This window comes from Notothenia rossii (assembly GCF_949606895.1).
Source record: "Notothenia rossii genome assembly, chromosome: 3".
Lineage (NCBI taxonomy): Eukaryota > Metazoa > Chordata > Actinopteri > Perciformes > Nototheniidae > Notothenia > Notothenia rossii.
The window spans coordinates 23569280-23589673 of NC_136901.1; the positions used below are offsets into that span (position 1 = coordinate 23569280).

At 41.2% G+C, this 20394-nt stretch overlaps 1 protein-coding gene across 7 annotated transcripts in view; it reads right to left on the bottom strand.

Moving 5' to 3' along the window:
• Positions 1-20394, bottom strand: part of nrxn2b (neurexin 2b) — a 667491-nt gene that overhangs the window by 491002 nt on the left and 156095 nt on the right. For all 7 annotated transcript variants that reach the window (XM_079668270.1, XM_079668273.1, XM_079668275.1 and 4 more), the window contains one exon: positions 791-811. In XM_079668270.1, the coding sequence (XP_079524396.1) occupies positions 791-811 (21 nt within the window). The remainder of the gene's footprint in view (positions 1-790; positions 812-20394) is intronic.

A 20394-nucleotide genomic window follows, 5' to 3' on the forward strand; every position in this document is an offset into this window, starting at 1 on the left:
CATACTAATTTACCCAGCTGGTTCACATTGTGTGATAGGTACTGTAATTCATCACCTCAAACTCAACAAGGAGGAAATGCAACTCCAAAACAAACAAACACCAGACAACAGTTCATTACTCAACATATAGATTAGGTCTATCTAGAGTCTGATATAACTGACAAACACACTCGGTCAACCAGTAGGTGTACCTCTTATAAAACAGTGTAAAGTGGAGACAGGCATCAGCCTGCAGGCAGACAAGTCAATGCTGATCCATCCCTAAAGTCTGCCACATCCAGAACTGGTTAAGTGCTTGGCCCTAGAGCTAATGAGGCCCCTCAGGTGCCCTGACAGGAGGCCTTCATTCCCCTTTGCTGGAGATAGAGAGGAAATATTCACCATGTCATGTCATTTAACTTTAACAAAAGTATGATGACTGGTAAACCAACTTAAGATTGCCAAGCTGACTTGATATTTAAAAAATGCTCGGAGCATGAACATATTACTGATCTACATACAAGCCATCCTTAGAGAAAATAAGGCAGTCAAAGAAAAATAAAATGCAAAAAGACGAGATAAAGAAAACAAGAGATAAAACAGGGATCATTTTGTTTGTACTTCACTATTTGCGCTTATTGGAAAACTGTAATTTAAGCCCCCTGGAAGTCACTTTCAAACCGCAGTCCAAACTGACAATGCCCCTCCCCAGAGGGAGGGCATACAGTATTAACAAGCAGCCAGCATCAGCATCCATGACAGCATTAAGGGAAGCCATCAGAGGGCCCAAAAAGCAAAGCATCAGCCTTACCTTCAACAGCATACTCTTCAGCTTCAGGGAGGGTCCAGAGGGAATGTATAAAACAGAGAGGAAAAAAGACACAAAGAGAAAACTCATTAGATGTTACTTTTTCTTCAAATAAATGTCTTTCTATTTTTTCTTCAAACAAAAATCTTTATGATATGAAATCTAAATAAAGACTGTCAATGAGGCAGGAGATCTTGGATACTTGACAGTAAAACCCAAAATGAAGTCTTCTACCCTGTAAATCTATTTTAATGCCTTCTTCCGTTGGGGTGTGGAGAACCCTCAACCAGTGTACTGAAATCACATCCCATAGGGAACAATAGGCTTCAGTCAAACACAATTCCCAACTGAAAGACCCTGGCTCTCACACACTCCTCTTTGGCTTAATGATCAAGCAAGATGGAGTCATAGAGTTTAGGCTACAGCAGGACACTTGGCTCACAAAATCTAGCCCACACAGACCTTAATGATAGAAAATAAAACTATAACCACATGTCCCTTAAGAGAGCTCATGTTGGAAGATAAGGCCCAAGCAGAGTATGTAAATCAGCTTTAGCTTGGAATGGCATCCCTGTGGAGAGCTTGGCATTTTGATCTGGTACTGTGGCTGCTGAGTGTAGGTCTTCATGGAACGCTATAGTATTAAGTTGTAGCATGGTCAATACGTTTCTGCAGTGACTCTACTGTGCACTGGTTCAATGTTTTAGTGCAATTCATCATTTCGGTCAGAGCTCCAACAGCTCCAGGCATTTTAGGTCACAGCAGCGTGCATTTATGGAAAACCACGAGGTCAAGTAAAGTGAGAAATATTCTACGGGTTAAAGCTAAAAGGGCAAATCCATTTTGTATGGTCCACATATGTCTAATATGTCCAAAGTGTTTATAGTTGCAGTTGCTTTTAGCATTAAGATTTGATAACAGCAGCCATTTATAAATCGCACCATTGGGGGTCCAACGTTGCTTAAAAGTAAGCAAGTCAACCAGGTTTCCTATAACGCACTGGCAAAGCGGCATGAATGGAACTTTTATTAAGTATCCTCTTGCATTCACCATGCATGGACCGAATCATTTCTCTGCTTCTGAATTAATTGCTAGGATGTAACTCTACATTCTCCCTAGGTTCTTGGGTTTAAACAACGATATTGCAGACAAATAAAGGCACCGGTTGATTAAATAATAACTCCATGACATACAATATACTCTTTTTGCTCATTTTGATGCAGCTTCACATCAAGTTAGGAGATCAAGTATACAATACTAACCCTGAATGTAATTTAGGCAACACATCAGGACTTCTTCAGTTGGAGAATGGTCTCACTGTGAGTCTGATCTGAGTTCAATGGTACATGTTGTTTGTGTTTGTTACATATTGAACATCAAATTCAAACTAAGAAGATGAAACCCCCTGGAAAGTGTTGAAAGTTCGGAGTGCATTTATAAAAACAGAAAGGCTACCGGCACATAGATTGAAAGCACTTCCAGCACCCAAGCAGGAGCATGTGACCTGTGTTCGACTGATGTGTGTGGTGGTGGTTTATATTTTCACTGGCCATGACTTTGCTCTCATGATTCATCTCTGATCATAGTCCATCATCCTTTCTTTCATTGTGCTCCCTCATATCTTCCTCTCTCCCTCCCAAAAGGGTGTTTGATGTACGGTAGAGGTTGCTTATATTATCACCGTCCATGACTTTACCTTTTGACTCCCCTCATTTCTCAACAGGCCCTAATCCTTTCTTTGTAGTACGCCGTATCTGTCAAAACTCTGCTTTTACACATAAGTAACAAAGACGGATACTGCTTTTGTTCAGACATGGAACAATACTAGAACAAAAAATGTAACTTTTTTAAATTCTGAAACACTCGATTGAATGCTGTGAAATCTAGCCTTAGGAAAGAATTGCGATTTCAGTCAGACACTTGGGATATCCCCCATCTCTCTAAGCGTGTCCCTTTTATCCCATTGATAGATTCCTGAAGTCTTTACCACCCATTACCTTCATCCCATAGCTGTGTTCCATTAGGTTATCCCATATAGCCTCAGGCTTTAAGCCTAACTGGGATACCAGTCTTTTCAATACAACTCATATGGGAATTTGGATTCAGTTTTCTTCAGTGGAAAATACTCAAAAGCTTTCTTATGTATTTGTGTTGCCCCTGTGCAAAAGTGGGCCCCGGGATAAAATAGAAATACATATTATTTATTCTTACCTTTTCCACCAAATGCAAGACTAAAAAAGATCTAAAAAGCTGAAATACAGACACACTCTATATTACAATTGACAGCCAGTCAAATGTGACATTTCTTTCATATCTTCAAATTAGCAATAACTCGAGCAACAGAAGTAAAATTAATCAAGGAGACAGCACGAGAGAGAGTAGAAATCAGACGTGGGCTGCAATAAAAATAGATAAAATAAACACTAAAGTCAAATTCAGTTGGATGGAATGGAGAAGCTGGATTTCTTCACCAATGAATCTCCTAGGGCTTTGGATGCAAATGAGAGACTTTTCAGACCTAATCCTAACCAAGCTAACTAAAGGATTTACCGAAGGGAGAAAAGCATGCCTGCATCGCAAAACAACCTCCTCCCCATCACTATCCTGCCATCATAACATTAGTTCTAAAAATACTTAAACAGGATAATAACTTTAGATATTATAATTTAAGTGCAGGTTACATACAATTAAAAAGTAAGTAAGTAGAAATTATATTTTTAAATAAGTTATATAATATGAGATACGTTTTCACAAAAACTACCAAGGATTTCATATTGAAGCCATCACAAAATATGTAGTCATTTAAGAGATGTGGCCTTAAGGCCCCTACATAGCCGCGGGAAGTAGGGGTGCTGGGGGTGCTTGAATTATTCCCCCTTGAATCTGTTGAATCACAGTACGACCGGCCGTTGACGACCGGCTTGGTTCGCTCAGGGCCCCGGAACCGCCCTTAATGTGTTTTTAAACGGCATCATTGAAGCTGCGCTGATAGGTGGCAGAGGTCCACCGCGTCCCCGCAGCGAGGCTAAAGAACACGTCCCGATGGAACACGACTGTTGTGTCGCCTCAAGTCTCCTGTCTCTTGGCCAAACAGTCACACTGGAACACACCGCAAAGACTTCAGCCGACGGCCAAGTAGCACGTACGAACTGCGGCGGTAGTGTGTATACATCATTCAAAAGAGGCAACCAGAAGACAGACTGCGTGATATATACTAACAACAAATAGCTACATGCTACAGCTCGAGCCAAGCAGCACAGGGATGAACTATGCCAATATTTTAACAGTATTGGTGCAGTGCCTTTTCAGTGGGGAAAGATATAGCAAATACGTGTGCCTATCCTGCTATTTGTGTTTATTCATTGGATCACACAGCTTTAAGAACAAATTAAAATGTGCCTACATAACTGTCAGTTGCAGCCCTAGCATTATTATTTGTTTAACTAGCCAAACAGTATATTTTAAAAACATTTTAAAAGGACCATCTTGAACAGCTACAACATTGAAATACTTTTAGGCAGATTGTGGACAGTAACAAAGTACATTTACTTAAGTACAGCAGCGAGTCTTCACAGAGGGAGTTCAAGCTCCACCTCACAGGCAACAAGAATGCGACTTTGTATCTCTCTCGCACTTACACTCAGCTGGAAAAGCACATGCAAATCCCATAAACTCACCTAAAAGTTTTTGAACTAGCTACAAACTGTGAAACACACAATAAATATAAATATAAATAAATGATACTCCGCTGTGCCGCTGTGTTACTAGTACTTATACAGGTATTTCAATCTGGAAATGTGTTTCTTCTGTTTTCCAGCTGCAGTTTACACACCCTGTATTTGTAGCTCAGATGTGGCATGCATCAAAGTCACCACAGTGGATATGGGAGCAGCACACAGTACAACATTTTCTTATGAGCCACACAACTAAAGGCCCCTAGACACCAATTTGACACCAAAGAACACGTCCCGACGGACCCGACTGTTGTGTCGCCTCACGTCTCCTGCATCTTGGCCAACAGTCGCACAGGAACACACCGCAAAGTCCTTCGGCCGACGGCCAAGTAACACGCACAAACTGTGCATGCGTGAGTGGCAATAACTCTCCTTACCAGCAGGCGGCGGAAGTGTGTATTCATCATTCAAAAGAGGCAACAACCGGAAGACAGACTGCGTGATACACCGAGAGAAGAAGAACAGACTGCGTGATATAAACAACAAATAGCGTGTGCGTTCCATTTTCACTCTACAGCGAGAAGCTCATGGGGCTTTCCCGAACCTGTGTCGAGAGCTGGAGTTCAATGAAATCTCAGATTTGCCTTCTTAATCATTTGTTTGGGTCCCTCACTTCCGTTTCGCTTCTCATGCACTGATTCGCTAAGCTGAACAGCCAATCAGAGTGATTTCTTTAGCCGACAGCCTTTTACCGATGGCCTTTTACCGACGGTGGCAGAAGGTGTCGACACGGCCGAAAAGACACGACGGGGCAGGACACACCAATCTGAGTAGGGCGACAGGACGCTCATCGAAGGCTAGACATCTATCGACGCCGAAAATGGGCTTGGTGTGTAAGGACCTTAAGAGGCCCCACAGTGCAGTGAACAACACTGGCTATACTGCTTTTTTAGGTATGTGTATATTGAATTAAACAAAAACTCAGTGTAGAACAGCGTTTGGATAACAGTATATTGTTTTATCGACAAAATTCTGCTCCAAACTTCAAATGCAAACCATTATTTTACATTTGCTTGCTTTTACTTACTCATGTTGGACTGGAAATACTTCAGGCCAGTTAAAGTGTCACTTTAAACTAAGATTTCATAGGGCACGAGGGAAGAGGAAAAGCCCTTTCCATTCTAGGCTATTTGACACAACCTCAGAGAGGCAAAGAGGAAAATCAATTCTAAATAACAGAGACGAGTAAGTAGACAGGGGGCAGGCAGATGGATAGAGACCTGTGCAGACACACTCCCTTCAGGCTTGTACTTCCTCTTATATTTGAATCAGTGGGAAACTTTTCCCCAAACTATACTGCATTATTGGAAACTTTCTCTCTGACTGGCAAGTTAATCAACAAGACATAGCCTTTGCAGATTTCACACAAATCTAGACAGCAAAAACACAAAACTTCCATCCAACAAATGTTCAAATAAAGCTGAGGCTTTCTAATCCTCATAAAGATGAAAATAGAAATATTGACTGATTTATCTAGCAACAACACAGCATATATAGAAGAATGGCAGGCAGGGGGAGTACTGGGGTCAAATGGGTGGGATTAGAGAGAAGCAACCTTAAGACAGGTTTATAGGGTTTTTCCTTCACTGAACATAACATGATGTATCCCACCTCAGGTTTACTTAAAATGGCCTGTATTAAAACCATTTCTGCAAATGCATTCTACTGTATACCCCATCGTTCATAATATTATTAGTTTTTGGGATAGATCAATTCATTTTAGATTCATTTTCAACAATCGTGCACATCCGTAGAATAGCTGTAAGCTTAACTAAGACGGACTAGTATAACCTCACATTGTGCTGACTCATAAAGAAGAAGCAGGTATCAAAGGGAGGTCAGGGAGGGATAACAACGTGAGAAATGAATTGGGGTGCACCTCCTGCAATGTCATCACAGCGCTAGAGTTGTCGTGAGAGGACTGGGTAAAGGCAGTGGTTGACATACATCAGAGCCCTCAGACAACGTTCAACAAGGACAAGGTCAGACTGAAATAAACAATGATAACAAGAGGCAGGAACAAATTAGATGAAATAAAGACTGATGGTGGATATAAAAGATGACTTCCTTTGCAGTGGGCAACATATAATAAAGTGAACAGATGTATTTAAAAGAGTCCTCTATCATGAGTATTTCATTAATTCAATGTATCTATTCAGGCACGTGCACACATAGACATCAAAGTGGGCTTGAGCCCCTGCCCTTTTTCTTCCTCGAGAGAAAGTGCACTTTTTTATTTTTTATAAATGAATATATATCTAGTGCTGTTTGCGCACAGGTGCCCTTTCCAAAAATATATTTATTGAATACAAAATTAAAATATAAGGTCGGGAGATTATACTGTGAAGTTCCGATGCTCTCTCTACCCTCCCTCCAGTCATCGGCAGTCCCTTCAGACAGACAGGTAGCAGCAGCTCCCACTTTACTGTGCCATGTTATGCCGGCTTTTCTTGGTATATTTTGAAGGTGAGTGGTGATGAACAAATTACTTAACTGCCAGTGCCTCGAGTTTACAGCTAATTAGCTAAAAGACACTAACAAATATAGTTAACTAAGGTAGGCTACTAGCTAATGGATAAGTTAGCTCAAGGTTTAGCTAAGACAATGTATCATGGGCATACAGGCTAATGTACTGTACTTAAGGGGAGACACTTAAAAGGGAATACAGTAAAATGTGTATCTAATAACGTCATAACAATCACCACGTTGATATGCAAATTAGCCGTTAACTTAGCCTAATTAAAATGTGCTAATTTGCATGCAGTTACCACGGCAGGCATTGCAGGTGAAAAGGATCAAACAAAAAAACATATCACCTCACAACTTCCCCAGATAGTTACTTACGTCAAGTCAGTATTTTCCCTGAAATGTTATGTTTAAATAAAGATTAGCTTTAAATCTATAGATTAATTCAGACATGGTAATAAAACAAACACCATTTATATGGTTTTCTTGGAAGTTTTATTTCCATTAGAGTGAAAGAAAACATGGAAGCGAAATAGACCAAAATAACGTGCATGAAAAACAATCTTTTTGCCTGCCCTGTAATGTCCTTAAAGTCCATGTAATGTCCAAAATAAATGTTATTCTGTTTTGTTAAATCGCTTCATCACTTTCCACTGTTTCATTTGACATATCAACATCAATGATTCTTTCCATAAATACCCCCCAAATAACATGAAATGTGTGCCACTTTCCCGTGTTATTCCGCTCCGGTAGCGAAAAGCTTGCCAGCCATTAACCCAGCTGTGTGACGTCACACGTGGCAAACACCAGCCTCGTCTGGATTGTTTGTTTTGTATCCTTCCGCTATTTTCGCTCAACATATGTGTAACCGGACCTCGCTAAACTTTTTTTATCTAACAATTCATGATGGGGAAGCGATGTGTAGTTGTGAGCTGTGAATGTTTCCTGATTGCTATAAACATTGATCATGGGTGCTGGAAGATTGTGCACAAAACTCGGGTCAGAATTAAGTTACTACAGGTGTTATGCCAGCTTGAGCTAAATGTCACCAGAGTACAGTGAACTTGCCTAGTGACTGAAATATATAAAAGTTGAAGTGAAATAAGTAAGGCCAAAAATGAATTACGTCTGAATATCTTTATTATTTTTACCACTTTTAATTATTTGTGAGCTCGCACATATACCAAAATAGACTAATGTACACTGCAATAAAGATAAAATGTTACAAGTGAAAAATTAACAAAAGAACCCTTTTTTATTGATCAAACAGTAAATTAATACAATCTTACAAATTTGCGATTTGGAAAATGTTGTTATATTTACATGTTTCTTTGGAAAAATAATATTGTAAATGATGTACTTTGTAAATTATTTACATCATGCGAAACCATTTTAACCAGTTCAGCTGCATGACTTATGTCAAATTACAGATTTGGCCATTGAAATCCCTGATAGCGGCCTCCCGGTTCAGGGTAAGTCTTCCGTATCTCGGTTACAGCACATGCAGGCAGCGGGACTCTGATTTTTGGGCCGAGTACACCCCAGCACCAACGTACAAACTGTCGATAAGCTGTATATCGATACTTCCTAATGAAAAAAAAGTATACAGATTATAAATATATTTGGAGAAAAATAAAATGTTATGCAGTACTATTATGTAGCAATGGTTACAAATTGGCTTATAACATGATATTTGTATTTTACTTGTACAAAATAAATATGAGGTTATACATGACTGCTTGACAGAATCATATAGACCTCTTATATATTTCCTCACATGTGTAGTTGTTTCTTTTCCCAAGCATACATTGAACTTGCATACACAGAAAAAATAAAAGCCAAGCTGTTTTTGACTGCTTGAAAGAGTTTAATGGTATCTTTAAAAGTGTACCATATCTGTAGCGACTAAAAGTATTATATGAAAGCAAAGCTGCAATAGGCAGTTGGGTCAATCAATATTTACTTACTGGTGTAGTGGGCCATCAACTGCTCTGTGTTGTTGTTTGTATTGAAGATACGCTATTTTCAGTGTCCAAACACTGAGACAGCCTTCTCTAAAGCCTGGGTGGCTAATAATGCACCTTGGTTTCTCGTCGGTGTCTTCTATCTGGCAGAGTCCTGCACGGGTCTGATTTTCAAGACCCGCTCCCGCCCCGCACCCGTGACGTGCAGTACCGAACCCGCCCCGCTACCCGCACATATTGCCAATTAGTTCCGCAACCCGACCCGACCCGCCGGCACATGATCTGCAACCCGACCCGAACCCGCATATATATAAGCAGTGACAACGTGCAATTATTAACACACGCAGTTGCATATTTGGCTCAAAAAGCGTGGGATGTTGTTTATTTTCTCCATCTAGGATGACACCAAAAGCCTCCCAGACGTTGGATTTCGCTCTTGAGGAAGAGTTATTGAAAATGCTGTATTCTCCGCTATAGAGAGCTTCACCTCAGCCATTCAGAATGTGGCGCGCTCAGCAGCAGATAGATGCACTGCAAAGGTTATGATTATGCTCGGTACCGCGGAGGAGAGGTCTGAGGATTTAAACATTAAACTAAATTATTATTGTTTAAATATATTTATTATGCAACACCCGCAACCGGACCGGCATCATCTTTGTTTTACCCAGAAGCGAACCCGGAAAAAAGCGTTTGAAAAAATACCACCCGCAAATCACCTTTTTTGCGGGTCACCCGTCGGGTACCCGCGGATACCCGACCCGATGCAGGACTCTGCTATCTGGTCAGTAGGTTGCAAACTGTCTATTTGTTCCATCATCTGCCAGATCTCTCTGCAGCATACACATTAACTGCAGTGGGCATGCTTTCACAGCATTGACATGTACACCTGAATATTGTACATAACATTAAAAAAAAAAACTATATCTGCCGGACGTGTGAGGAACAGATGACAAATTAAGATCGACATTTAGTGCAGGTCAAATTAAATAAAACAGAATTTACCATTCAGTATTGCCGACTCGAGTCTCGCCGGCTGCGGAATCCGCTTCTCTTTCACAAGTTTCTGCCTCGTTGTTCGATTGCTGGGCAGGAGGCTCGTACTTATAAGGCAAGATGCCTTGAAGTGAAAGGCTAGCTGGTTCACTCTTTACTTCTGTAACTGAATCCAGATAACCCACCGAATCTGAGCTTGAATGATCGCTGTTGCTGTCGCTGTCTGAAGTTATCGCGTTGCTTGCCATTTGGACTGATTTGATCAAATGGCAATGTTTGCCACGTGTGACGTCACCGCTCGTTCGGGAGTGATCGGGGGCGTACTCGGCAAACTTTGGAACCAACATCGGTTTTTAACGTATATGTCATTTAATTATGACGAAACTTTAAACATTTTTATTTATTTTTATTCTGGTGATATCTAAACTACATGTTAAAAAACACCTGTGTTAGATGCATTACATGGCCTTCAAGCAGTAGTCTGCTCTTGTGCGTAGTGAATACTAAGTGTGAGTGTGAGGGTATTACAATAAATTGGTCAGTAAGTCAGAGATGTGCAACTATATTTAAATTGGACCTATCATGCTATATTTGAACGATATATTGTAGGGCCATACCTTATAAAGTATACAAATATAGTTTTTTTTCAAAATACCAAACAGATCCTGCATTTTAGCCATGTCTCATTTCACTCCATTTGCTCTTTCCAGCCCTGTTTTTGCAGGGGCTGATTCTGTGACGTAGCTTTAATGCAAATGAGCTGCAGCTGACGACGCCCCCCTGCAGGAGAGGGGAGCGTGCTTTGAGATCAGCTGCTGGGCTGTCAGGAGAGGGGGAGAAAAAGAGATCTCCGTCCTCAGCGTTTTATTCTTATATGATTATATAGAGTCATTATTCATTTGTTTTAAAGCTCAATAAATAACAAAGAAGACCTTTGACCGGCACTTTTCTAATTTTGTCCGGAAGATTTAAAATGTAACGGACATGTTTGTAGAAGTTGTCGATACTTCTTAATACATGCATGTGTGTATGTACAAGGAATACACAATGCATAGGCAAGTGGTGGCTTTATTTATGACCACAGCATGAACAGTGAACATGTACGTTGCATGCCGACTAACAACTGAATGCCTATTATCTTAACACGTCACCGGGTGGCGCACCATCTACGGTGGCCTGCAAAGGACAAACTTAATCATATGAGAATGATCTACATCCCTTTAGCTGATGTTTCTATCTGAAAGTAAATAACATTTAAGGCAGAGGATATTGAACATTCCTTTAGCATTTGGTGACACAAACAATAAACCATTACTAAATACATTACCAGGTAACAGGAAAAGGAAATGACTAAACATATCACTTTAACAAGATTGTCCAACAGTGTTACTGCACATATTTAGGGTTTGGTTTGCATGTGCGACCTGATCGTGTTATGTATGGTGTGTCACTGTTGTTGCAAGGGAAATGTGATGTGTGTCTTGGTAGTGAAGGGGAACTGTTCTGTGTCAGCCTGCTGTTTCTCTCAGGTGTTTGTGGTGTGTGGGGTACACAGTCCATCATAGAGGGGTCAGTGTTTTGAGGGTCGAAATCTTGAGGCTGCTGTTGCTGGAGCAACGGCTCGAGAACAGGAATGATGTGACGACGATTCCGTCTGTATGAAGTCCCGTTGGCTTGGATTATGTAAGAGCGTGGTTTCTTGCTCACGCCCTTGACAACGCCAAGCCGATCGTATCCTTTTGGGGTCTGCATCCTGATCACTTGTCCCTCTGCCAGGGGTTTTAGAGGAGAACTTGAGATGTCATAGTGGCGCTTTAAGATGAGCCGCTTGTTGAGGAGTTGTGTTCTGATTAGTTGTGCATCTTTTGGGTTTGGCTGTAACAGTTTGGTGCTCACAGGGATGGCTGCACGTGTTTGTCGCGACATCAGGCGTTCAGCAGGAGAGCCTAACGTCAGATCACGGGGAATGTTTCTGAGATTTACCAGGTTGAGGAAGACATCTGTGCCATCTCTGTGTGAACGTTCCATCAGCTGCTTTGCACTGCGAACTGCTCTCTCTGCTAGTCCGTTTGACTGTGGGTATTCAGGACTGCTGGTGATATGAACAAAGTCCCACTGTTTTGCAAAGTCCTTGAAATGCTGACTGGCGTACTGTCCAGCATTATCAGAGATGAGTGTGTGTGGTGTGCCGAAAACAGAGAAATGTCTCTTCAATTTAGTTATCACAGTTGATGAGGTCACATCCCGGAGAAGGTCGATTTCAAACCAGCCAGAGTATGAGTCAACCAGCACCTGATACCATTTTCCATGCCACTCAAAGATGTCTGTTGCCACTGTGGACCATGGGAGATCTGGCACAGGATGAAGCTGGAGGGGCTCCTTTTGCTGATGGGATCTGGTGCTGTTGCACACCGCACATGAAAGCAACTCCTCAGTGATGTCTCTCGACATTTCTGGCCAAAAGATGATGCTTCTTGCTCTGCGTTTGGTTGCTTCAATGCCGGGGTGCCCCCTGTGCACTATTTTGATGTACTCTCTGTGCAGGGATTGAGGAATGACAGTTTTGTGGCCTTTCATGACAATTCCCTCTTCTACTGTCATTTCATCTCTGTAGGGAAAGAAGAGACGGACAGCAGGTTGGAGCTGATTCTGTCGGATGGGCCATCCTCTATTAATGACTGCACTGAGGGCTTGCAGATCTTCGTCCTCTGCTGTGTGCTTTCTGAGTTCTTCCAAGCGGGCTGTGGAGATGTAGCTCACAGACATAACTTCATAAGCATAATTTTCAGCAGGGCTTTGAGATGTTTGTGCTGCTCCAAGTCCGTAGCATGACGCATCACAGGTGAGCGTGACTGGTCTTCTGACATCATAGTATGACAGGACAGATGGACTTGATAAGCATGATCTAAGAAGTTCAAATGCATCCTGATGCTGCTGGAACCAACACCATGCAGTGTCCTTGTGGATGAGTTTTCTCAGTGGGGCTGCGATGTCGCTGAAGTTCGGGATGAACTTGCCGAGGTAGTTAACCATACAGAGGAAACGCTGTAGTGAGACAACGTCTGTGGGGACTGGCATGTTAGTGATTGCATCTGTCTTAGAAGGGTCTGCCCTTAGGCCTTCACTTGTGAAAATGTGACCTACATATCCTACATGATCCAGGCGAAACTTGCACTTGGCTGGATTCAGCTTTAGGTTGACTTCTCTCACTCGTTCCAGCACCTTCTTGAGGTTGGCATCATGCTCAGCAACTCCGCGGCCACCAATGATGATGTCGTCAACGATGACAGAACATGGGTAACCTGCAAATAGCTGTTCCATCGAGCGTTGAAATACCTCACTAGCAGAGCTAATGCCGAAGGGCATCCTTAGGAATCTGTACCGCCCAAATGGAGTACTGAAGGTTGTCAACATGGAGGATTTCTTGTCGAGACGTATCTGCCAGAAGGAGCTTTTAGCATCTAGCACAGAAAACACTTTTGCTCCTGACATCTGTGCTGCAACTTCTTCTACTGTTCTCATAGGGTGATGTGGTCTTTTCAGCGCTGTGTTGAGGTCTTGTGGATTGATACGCAGTCTTATTTCCTGCTTGTCTTTTTTGTGTGCTGCCACCATACAGATGGAGCACTGAATTTCGGACTCCAGCTTACAGCTTCCTGCCTGCCACCAGCCAAAGACCAGTATAGAAGAATGTTAAGCCCTCCCACTATTTTCCAAGAGGGCGTTGCCAGATTTTCAATTTCAGGTTTTAACCAGGAGATGGCGCTTCATTCACAAATACAGAAAGACAAGTTTCATGGACTTTCAGTTGTGTTTTGAAGAGCATTTGAACACATCAATATTTTAGATCAACAAAAGTATATCTAATCTTGTAATTCAATAATATATAGTCTTTATATATTAAATAATCATAATTATAATGTAAATGTTTACATTACACTTCTTTATTTGTTATGCTCATACTTTAACCTTTACAATCGTTTGCTTTAATATGCAGTATATGTTTGTGTTTGCTTCCTCCTGCTCCCTTTCGGACACATACTGTATGATTTATTATTATTATTAATATGAAGATATTATTAAGATAAGATAAGATGTTACTTTATTGATTGAACATTTTAGTTTAGAATGTGCTGTCCCACGGTAATTCAGAAGGCTCACAGGTCACATTCCGACCGTTATTTAAAACAATAGGTGCTTTCACACCTTCTACAGTTTGATTTGTATAGAGGGAGCTCTGTCAGTTTTCAAATTACTCATTTGCTTTCGGGGAGCCCTATTTTTCAGAGCACATCCTGCTACTAAATATGTCACACGCACGCTCTGTTGACTGGCGCAGCAGCGCGGATGCGATCAATTGCTATAAAAACACTCTTCTACTAATACAGACGGTGTCACTATGCCGGCGGATGTGGCCGTTGTTGAAGCCTCTTCAGGCTCCGCATCGGCAGGCCTCTCCCTCGGTGTGGAGCTGTCAAACTCGACCCTAACGCCGCTTACAGCCGGCCAACTAAAAGTTGTTTTCCGTTAACGTCATTTTTAGACTCCTTCGCTTCTTTGCTTGTGAATCCAAAAGCTGTGACGCTTGGCTGTTTTCGTTTTGCCATATTTTTTTATTACACAGCCAGAGTTAAAAAAATATCAATATGAACATTTCAAATACCGCGCCGGCATCACCGCCATAATCATAGCAACGTAAGTAAGAATGCAGCGCCGCCACATACAGATGGCAACACCCAGACATATTCACAAATATAAAACAAATATTCAGAAACTGTAATGAACAATAACTATTATTTATTTCAAGAACTGTTATTTACAGAAACTCAACATTTCTAATCTGTGTGACACAAATATGCACGACTGTTTTGGGCTCCCCCTATTTATCTCAAAGTCAGCCTTCAGGGGAGCTCCCTCCCTCTTCGGGGGAGCCAAGCTCCTCCTAGCTCCCCCCCATTTCGAACAGTGTCTGTGGCTGAATGGCCAGCGATTAGGTGCGGCGCATTTGTCATAGGTGATCAGAGCTAACTGCCTGCCGTCAGATTTCATTTAAAAAACAGATTTGATTTTAAGACTATTTCCGTGCTCATAAAGAATGATAAGAATAAGAATAATGCGTATTGAACTGGTTTCATTAATTAGTGAGTTTATTTAATACTAGAACCGCCAATCGGGTCAATTTGTGTGATGTGTTGTTGTGTGTGTGCAATGTAACTTTTTTTCAATAAAATATTAAAGTCTCCCAGTCCCTGACTTTTCCTGAAAGTGTGTTATGTAGCACCCTATGTTGTTAAAAATTGCATTCTAATAGCGGGATTTGACGGGTTTAGGTAGGCCTATACAAAAACCTCTGGCGGTTCTAGTGTTAAGGTAATTAGGTACAGTAGAAGCCCTTTTTTTATCAGTAACGAATTTAGCAGTTGAACATAAAAGTCAACTAACTGATGGTCACTTGCAATGACAGTGTTGTGTCAAACTGTAAGCTTGTCACTCAGAGTAACCTACCGTTAATTTAGCTGCTGGAGAAGAAAGATCAAGGGGGGAGGGGGGGAGAGAGCTGTGGTTGATGGGCCATTAGTTGTGTAAATACACAGCTGAGAGCTGCCGTTTCATTCAGACTGTTTAAAAAACTGTAACAACGGACTATTTTTCTTAGCGGATGCATGTCAATTTAGATCAATACATACAACTATTTTTTAAATCAATACATACAACTATTTTTTAAATCTATAAAAAAAATAAATAATAAGTGTATTATGTTGTTACATCGTTTCAGATGTTATGTTTCAGTTGTGCTCTGTCTATGTTCAGTGATGCAAACTTGTCACCTTTCTGCGAAATTCGCCGTTTTGAATCCAAAATAAGTCGTTTGTGTGATTCATGTAGATCTGCAATACAAATATTTTTGGGGTATGGGGGGGGGCTGGGACCCGGAGTAATTTGCGGCCGTGAGCTGTTATGTGCCATCATGACACGCATGGTGTTCTTTTTTTATATATTATAATGAAGTACGAGCTGTGTGCACGAGTCTTCCTGCCTGTCGGCTCTGCTCATGGATGTATAATAAGGCTCTGCTGCTCCGAGATGATGGTCTAGCTTCAGCAGCTACATTACCTACGGGTGCGTTCGTTAATATTAACTGTGCGTCCGGAGTCACTGTGGCACAGACTGGACCGCTGGTGAACAGCTGTTAGAACGGGCTGTTCAGGTGTTCAGAGCAGAGCTCCCTGTCGGAGCGGCAGAGCGTGATGTGAACTGAAAAGTTTTTCTGTGGCAATATTATTTAAGGAATCGTTGAGCTAGCTAGCTAGCATACATTGTCACTATCTGCTAACGTTAGCTTTAGCCTTCTATTTCTAATAGTTTTTTTCATAGGCTATAAACAGAGGTGGTATAAGTATATATAGGCCTATTGTACTTGAGTAAAAGTAGAAGTAATCAGATCTTGTACTTGAGTAAAAGTAATAGTCCCAGAGTGTAGGAATACTCTGTTACAGTAAAAGTCCTGCATTCAAAATGTTCCTCAAGTAAAAGTAGAAAAGTATTATCATCAAAATATAGTGAAAGTAGCGACAGTAAAAGTAGTCATTGTGCAGATTGGTCCATTTCAGAATAATAGATATGATATGTTTTATAATGATTGATCATGAAAGTGTTCTCAAAGCTGCTAAAGGTGCAGCTAGTTTGAATGACTTTGTATACTGCAGGGTAGCTTGTGGATTTACTCCAGGTGGAACTAAAGTCTGATTTAACACTTGATTATATTTCACTTAATTAATCCAGATCTGTGAAGTAACTAAAGGTATTAAATACATGTAGTGGAGTCAAAGTACACCATGTACCTCTGAACTGTAGTGGAGTAGAAGAACAAAGTAGCAACACATTGAAATACTTAAATAAAGTACAAGCATCTCAAAATTGTGCCCAAGTATAGTACTTGTTGAGTTTATGAACTTAGTTACTTTACACCATGTGGCTATAAAGATAAAAAGACTTAAGCCTTGCACAGAGGCCTGAAAATACATTTTCAAAATGCTCAACAGTGCTGCCAAAATTATAAACTGACTGCTCCACAATTTGAAATAAATGCTTTTATATATTTCTATTATGTGACTCTTTGGCGTTTCTATTATTATTAACACTGCTGCTTTAGTTGTTCTGACTGCTAAAATCCTCTGTCATTCCGTGGGGTGGGGGAGCCGGGGGCTCGGATCCTTGTCACCTTTTTCATACCTGATGAGTTTGCATCCCTGTATGTTAAAAAGCCTCAGTCACCTTAATTCATGTAATAAAAACATCTCAGGTCAGTAACACTCAAAGCTAAATGTGCAATACCATGTTCAGCTATGTTACTATTTATAATGTTATTGTTGTTACATCAGAAGATGTACATATTGAAATGATTTCTTAACTTACAGTAGGCTATTTTTTACAATGTGTGTTGGAAGGATTTATTAAATTACAATAAATATTGTCATTGTTGAAGGCTTTTAGAGAAGGGTGAACTATAAGCCTGAATTACATAAAATGTTAAACCTAAAAACATAAAAGCCACAATAAATAAGTCACAATTATTGTAGTTATTTTTACCTCCCGTATTGCTTTCAACCCACCAGCTTTTATGGTGTTGTTACGTCACTAACTGTAAGCTTGTCACATACAGTCTATGGTCACTCAGAGTAACCTACTGTTAATTTAGCTGCTGGAGAAGAAAGATCAGGGGGGGAGGGGGGGAGAGAGCTGTGGTTGATGGGCCATTAGTTGTGTAAATACACAGCTGAGAGCTGCCGTTTCATTCAGACTGTTTAAAAAACTGTAACAACGGACTATTTTTCTTAGCGGGTGCATGTGAATTTAAATCAATACATACAACTATTTTTTAAATGAATAAAAACATTTTCTAAATCCATAAAAGCATTTCAATTAATATTGGGAGTCATGTCGTTACTTTGTTGAGAATGTGGCCATGTAATAAGCGGGATAATTTGCAGCGACTTGTTCTTTATGGGGAAAATAACACCCTTCATCCAGATGAGGATCCCTCCGCTACACTTTGGGATCCTGATCGACCGACGAAACTCCATTAAAATATACATATTTTTGGTGAATTACTGAGTTTAGGCACGTTAATAACGTTTTAATGAAGTTGAATACAGTATATTCATATGTGTCAGTGATTTCATGTCAATTCGGCGAACATAAACATAAATGATCGTGGTGAAGATGATGATTAAATTAGGATTAAAAATCGAGAGCCGGGCTGCATTTCCTGCTGTTCGTTTTTTTCGAATAACAAAATTATTTTGTTAAATAACAACATGTTGATGTTTTGTAAATGATTACATGTGTCTTATTTAGCACAGAGTATGATATCCGTGACATATGGATCTTAACAAAGTTCCGCTGTACATCCAGCGTACTGTATCTGACTTTATTTCACATGAGCTCCAGTGTGGAACCCCACTGCACCTCCTGGTGGATTAATGATCCATTGCAGCTGGCTTCATTATAAATACATTTATCTATCACGGGGGCGGTCTCAAGTCAAGCTGGAGGTTTTCCCTTGAGCGAGGGCAGATCACGTACCAATCACGGCCCTCGCATTTCAAACTGTACGAAATGAATCGCTCCATCTGTAGATGAGACCCAGTCTGTGGGCTCAGTAACTGGTATAATGACACCTATGTTTTGCATGCGGTTAAGTTCAGCTTTAACTCTGTCTTGCATTGCAATAGGAATGCGGTGGGCAGGTCTAACCACAGGTTGTACACTAGGATCAACTGTCATGGAGTAAGTGATTGGTAGTTCTCCAAGTTCATCATCAAACAGGTCTTTGTACTGCATGAGTGTCTGTGTGGTGCAATCCGTGTTGCTTTCCGTAGTGATCTGGTGGACATCTTTGCTCAATGTGACAATTTCCCATGTCCACGCATGCCCGAAATCCCAGTAGTGGCTGCACATCTTTGTTCACTATGAAGAAAGGCAACGAATGGTGCTGCTCCTTTAAGCAGCAAGGCAGTGTGGCCAGGCCTTTGGTCTCAATCCTGCTTCCTCCATAAGCAACAACGTTTATAGCAGTCTCTTGCTTCACAAGTTGCTCGCCATTGGTCACTTGTGTGAACGTTTCTTGAGACAACACATTGCATTTAGCTCCTGTGTCAACTTTCATTTCAGTTGGTATGCCATTAATGTGAATTGTAACAAATCCTTCTTCTTTGTCTTTAGCTTGAGGATTAACACTATCAACATGTCTTTCGATATCTACGCCATCCACGTAGAACGTGTCTTCTCTGTGTGTTGTGGGCTCTTCCACTGTTACTTCATGTACAGACTGGTTATTTATTTATTTGAATGACTGTAGCTGCGTGGTTTAGACTTGCAGCATTTTTTGTAGTGATTCACTTTTTCACAGTTGTGGCACTTTTGCCCGAAAGCTGGACACTTTTCTCGCATAGCTGCATGGCTGCCTCCGCAATTATTACAGTTAGAGATGCTCTGGGAGTGAGCGAGTGACTGTGGCTTTGGCTGATATCTTCTGCTAGAAACAGGTCTCACTGCATCAACACTGGTAGCTTGAACGGCTAACATCCTGCTGCTTTCCTCTGTCATTTCGTGTATACGGCAGACTGAAACAGCTTTAGCAAGTGTCAGTTCACTGTCTCTCAACAGAGTTTTTCTTAAAGAGTCATTGATTATGCCACATACTATTCTGTCACAGATTAGTTCCTCAGCTAAGTCTCCAAAATGGCAACTTTATCTTTTATCTTCAGATCACTGATGAATGACTCAATGCTCTCACCTTGCTTCTGATTTCTTGAATGAAACCTGTGCCTTTCCATTATTTTGTTATGTTGAGGGTTGCATATTTCTCTGAATTTCCGTATCAAACAGTCCGGGTCCTCCCTTGATTCAGCTGGGGAGATCACTGCACCGTCGGGGCCTGGCGCGCACACTTCAGCTGCATACATAAAGGATCGTTCACGTTCAATGGCTTCTGGTCCAGCAAGATTGAGGAGGATGTAAGCCTTAGTCCTGGCAGCCTTGTCTGGGTGCGCTGCGGCGATGAAGATTTCATATTCCCTCTCAAAGATCCGCCAGCTCTCCGCGACGTTTCCTTCAAACATAACAGGGTCCGGACGGCGAAATCCATCCGCCATTGTAGCTGGGGCTAGCTTCAGCCAGCTAGTTAGCGTTAGCACGGTCCGTGGAAAAGAAATTCTCCAGACGAGGAGAGGCTCGTGCCGTCTTCTGACACCATGTAGAAGTTGTCGATACTTCTTAATACATGCATGTGTGTATGTACAAGGAATACACAATGCATAGGCAAGTGGTGGCTTTATTTATGACCACAGCATGAACAGTGAACATGTACGTTGCATGCCGACTAACAACTGAATGCCTATTATCTTAACACGTCACCGGGTGGCGCACCATCTACGGTGGCCTGCAA